Genomic DNA, 5,000 nt, shown 5'->3' on the forward strand with positions numbered 1-5,000 from the left:
AATACGAATACGAATACGAAAGTTTATTCAGTTTTAGGCCAGAGCCCCTTCTGAAGGGTATGCGTCCATATACAACATAATCATAGCAAATATTGTGTTTCATAAATGACCCAAATTTGTATACATCAAACAGTAATACATGTGTACATAGATCATGTCACAGTGATTAATCTTTTCATTCCCTGATAAATATATTGTGCTAATTTGGATATTTGACTGACATTTCCAGTAGACATAAGCAAAGTATATCGGTACATACATGGATGGTTATAATATTTTGGCTTTATCAATAATACTCTTAGGTCACGTAGTGCAGGACAGCAGAACATAAAATGTATTTCATTTTCTTCAGCCAATTTACACAGACGACACAACAAATCTTCCTCACTCCGTACACTATACCTACACCTGTGTACAGCAAGATCCGAGACACCGAACCTGAATTTAGTTAATGCACTTTTCACATAGCTGTTCATTTCCATATCTATATACGCTTCAGTACTGCTTGTGGTCTTAAACAATCTGTATGTAGAAAATCGATCACTGCTTTGCATATGGTCGTTCCAGTCTTGCCATCTGCAATCTATCAATCGCTGTCTGAAACATTTTAGAAAACCACCAATACTGTCCACCCCTTGGTTGTACCATATATCTGCAAACCCATGAGAGAACAAACACTTTCGAACATCCGTCGCCCATGTAATCTTGCCATTACAATCTAAATTATAGAGAACTTTGTATGCTTTACATGGGATCTTAGAATTTTCCATTCTTGTTAGTTTTAGCCAATATGTAATGCACTTTACATATGAGTTTAGATATATTGGGAATCTTCCCAATTCACCATACACAAGGTCGTTTGGTGTTCTCATGTCTACATGTAGGAATCGTTTCATGGCGAATAAGTGTAGTTTTTCTATTTCAGTACCTTTTTGGAAAGCCCAAATCTCAGCACCATATTGCACAATCGGTTGGACTTGAGAATCAAACAATTTTGTAAACAATGTGTAAGAACTACTCTCTAGCTTGTGCAACACACGGAGTATACCAAACACTGCCCGTTTACCCCTACTCACCAAATCTTGACAGGAAACATTAAAACTGAGTCTCGTGGAAAAAAATATTCCTAAATACTTATAAGCGTTAACAACAACAACTCTATCTGCACCATAATTCCATTTTTCACAACTAGCTAAATATCCTCCTTTACGGAAAACAATAATATTAGTTTTGTTCATGTTAACTTTCAACTCCAATCGAGAAGCTGCATTGTACATATTATTCAGCTGTCTTTGCAGGCCAACAACAGTTGTGGAGAGCAATACAATGTCATCAGCAAAAAGCAATATGAAAAATTCAACAAAATCAAATGTCACACCATGTTTTCCATTTTCCATTACTTCCAAAGCTAATTCATTAATGAATAACGAAAACAACACAGGGCTACATACATCACCTTGTTTTACCCCATATGTACAATTGATTACATCAGTAAATTTAGCGCCACATCTTATTTTAGCTTTCACATCCAAATACATGCTTTTCACACAACGATGCAATTTTCCTCTAATACCGTTTTTCATAAGTACAGGCCACAGAAGTTTCCTAGAAATCGAATCGAATGCCTTCTCAAAGTCAACAAATGCGACATACAATTTTCTGTTATTTGTAAACTGTTTCTGAATGGCCGCCAGGAGTGTAAAGATATGGTCAACTGTTGAATGATCTTTTTTAAATCCAGCTTGATGTTCACCAGTAATATCATTTATGCTAATCCATTCCTGCAATCTGTTATTAATTATGGAGCTATATAATTTACTGCTGACATCACACAGTGATATTCCCCTGTAGTTATTGGTGTCATTTATCTGACCTTTCTTAAACAGAGGCAAGATTATTGATTCCTTCCAGTTGTCCGGGTAAAAACCACTATCAAACAAGACATTAAACAACCTTACTAAAAACACCACCACAGCCTCACCCGAATGCTTGAAAAACTCACCAATCAACCCATCTGGACCAGCAGACTTTCCGTTCTTCAGCTTTCTAATTGCAAGAGTGACTTCTTCTTTCGAAATCGGTCTATCTAATACATGTTCAACAACATCATCATCATTTCCTTCATCATTAACATCAGCATTTTCATCGACAGCCCCATCAACGACGTCCACTATAGCTACATGTGTGTCCTTCTCTAATACATTCTTAAAATGTTGGAACCAATCATCTAGAGTAATGTTATGACGCGGCTGCGTTTTCCTCCGTGAAAGTTTCTTCATAGTTTCCCAAAATAGTTTCTGCGATTTTACTGAGCTGCTCAAGTCAGCGAGTAGACCAGCGTTATAGCTTTTCTTTTTCATAACGATCAGGTATTTATATTCACGCCTAGCAATGCAATATATATTTTTATCCAGAACATCTTTTGATTTTCTACATTTATGTAACATCTTACGGACATGCCTTTTTGCTGTTTGACATTCATGGTCAAACCATTCTCTCTGTAACGACTTACCACCTATTGACATTCTTTTTTTCATGCATTCACCTTGCTGTTTTATGACATCATTAAACTTGTTCAGTGCGGCGTTAACATCATTCTCAATTAAGGCAGCAGCATTGACAAGTTCGTACTGTACATCACCTGAATTCATTAAAGAGGAGAAGGCAGCCGCACATTCAGTCTTCCAACAGTATTTGACAACAAATTCGTCAACCTCACAACCAGCTTCATTCATAATGGCATTCGGCATACATCTTTTATCATGCAGAACCAACTCCACCGGCATATGGTCTGATTCAATACGCTCTAAAACATTTAACTTGCAATTATTCGCAGCTGCTTCAAATAGATTTACAGACATCAAAAAGTAGTCATTCACACTGCTTCCACTATCAGAAATAAATGTGTATCGTCCACGAAGGTCACCTTGACACATTCCATTCAGAATACACAATCCGAAACCAGTACACATACAAAGCAATTTTTTCCCGTAATTGTTCAAGATTTTATCTTCGGAGGACCTTTTTGTCTCAAGCAAATCCACTTTACTAACGTGTACATATAAATCCTGTTCGTCAACGTAATCAGGTGTAATATCCGAGGTCCTAGAATTCAGGTCACCACATATGATTACATCTACATCATCCAAAGACAAAAGACTATCCGCCAAGCATGATTCTAAAATATTTATTCCATTTTCAAAATCAAAAGCAGTATAATACGGTGAATGTTCAGGTGGGATGTATGCACAGAGAAGCAAAATGTCCTTAGTGAACCTAAAGTACTCTTTATGCAGAACAAACGAAAGGAAGTAGTGACTATCACTTTCCAACTGTGTTACGTGAGGGATAATATTATTCCGTATTAGACATATCACCCCACCCGAACATCTTCCCTGCCGCGTCAATTTGACTGCTGGCTTGACGAAAACCGTATGGTCATTAAAAAGACATGACTCGAAAGTTAGAACAAACGTCTCTACTAGACAGACAATGTCATAAGAAGAGAGAAAATCGACAAACTCGGGATCGTCTAATTTTGACAAGATACCGCAAACATTCCAATGAAGAAAAGATAATGAGTTACAAGAATTTTCAGCGTCATCAGATCGATCAGTGCCATTTAAATTTGACGCATCCACCACCTCGTCATCACCGTCACTATTCTCACCACCCCCATCAATTTCACCCTGTTCTTGCTCATTTCCACTCTCGTTTTCACTTTCTCCCTCACTTCCCCCCTCCCCACTCTCGACCGCACGCTCGTTCATATGAAGCATACAACTATCATTGCTAGACATACGTGTATCGTATAAACTGCTGCTATCCATTTCATGTATAACTTTATCCTCGTACACATTCCAACCACAAGCAATATAAATGCCGCTATCATCCATGTCTTTTGCAGTGCGAGGGGTTGGACAGTCACGATAATGGGTAAATGCAGTAGGCCTATTGGTTACACGGCCGTTTCTATTATCAGTTATATTTGGTGTATCCTCTATCATAATAATTGTCTGGGTGTCCGAGACTAGATTACAGGTATCGTCTACAGCAGCGCTGTCTACAGAACTATTGTCGTCACTATCACCATTCGGCGGCGTTTCACCACTGTCAAGTGCCAAAACACATTCGCTGGTCTGCCACTGAGCCCCTGTGACACGAACACTTTCAATATCACTGTCCGTAGCACACGGCTGGCCTGCGCGTAAGTTTGTGACAGTGATGTCACCAGTCACGGAAAATTCACGTGCACTAGCTTCAGTCAAAACCGGTGTCGCTTCAGGTCTATCTCCCCTCTTATTTCGTACCACAGGAACAATTTTCTTATTCACAGTCTTTTTCGTTTTTTGTGTGGTATCACTATCAGGGCGGCCACCTTCCTATCTTAATTCTTTAAGAACCTCTCCATCGGCATCCAGTACATGCTTCTTACCTTCTATCAGAAGGTGATCAAACACCATCGTAGCCCTTTTACCTTCTGACCTGGCTAGCTTCAGATGCGGTAACAACTTGCGTCTTATATCCCTCACGCGCATGGAGAAATCCTCGCCAATGAAGATCTGGCTCCCTTGTAGCTTCCGTTTTGCTCTCAGCATCTTCACTTTGTCCTGGTAGAAAGTACAGCGCGCAATCACCGGTGAGTTTGGCTTGGCACTAAGACGATGCACTCTGTCAAACTGCACGTCCTCTGATAGTTCAAGCTTGTCCGTAATCATTTCTTTCAGCACAGCTTCACACTCGTCTGATGTCTCGTCCTTCCTTCTTTCCATCCCGTGAATAATGATGTTATTGCGCTTGGAACGACATTCTAGATCGTCTGTTTTCTTCTCCATGTCACCCAAACGTTTTTCTAAGCTTATGTTGTATTCTTGGAGCTGTCCATTCTGATTCTGAAGTTCAGACACCTCTTCCTTTAGATCTTTCACTTCCTCCTGCAAGGTCACATAACTTTCACGAAGGTTCTTCACGTCGCCCGACATGTCGTCAAATTTACTGTT

General features: G+C 39.4%; 2 protein-coding genes across 2 annotated transcripts in view; both read right to left on the reverse strand.

Annotated features, from left to right (window-relative positions):
- The window catches only part of LOC138972712 (uncharacterized), a 320,338-nt gene that overhangs the window by 55,958 nt on the left and 259,380 nt on the right, over positions 1–5,000 (reverse strand). The gene's annotated exons all lie outside the window — the stretch shown is intronic.
- The window catches only part of LOC138973919 (uncharacterized), a 4,419-nt gene continuing 3,801 nt past the window's right edge, over positions 4,383–5,000 (reverse strand). Inside the window, exon 6 of the mRNA XM_070346624.1 lies at positions 4,383–5,000. This exon is cut by the window's right edge and continues 308 nt beyond it. Coding sequence (XP_070202725.1) covers positions 4,383–5,000 — 618 coding nt within the window.

Source organism: Littorina saxatilis, linkage group LG8 (genome assembly GCF_037325665.1).
Source record: "Littorina saxatilis isolate snail1 linkage group LG8, US_GU_Lsax_2.0, whole genome shotgun sequence".
Lineage (NCBI taxonomy): Eukaryota > Metazoa > Mollusca > Gastropoda > Littorinimorpha > Littorinidae > Littorina > Littorina saxatilis.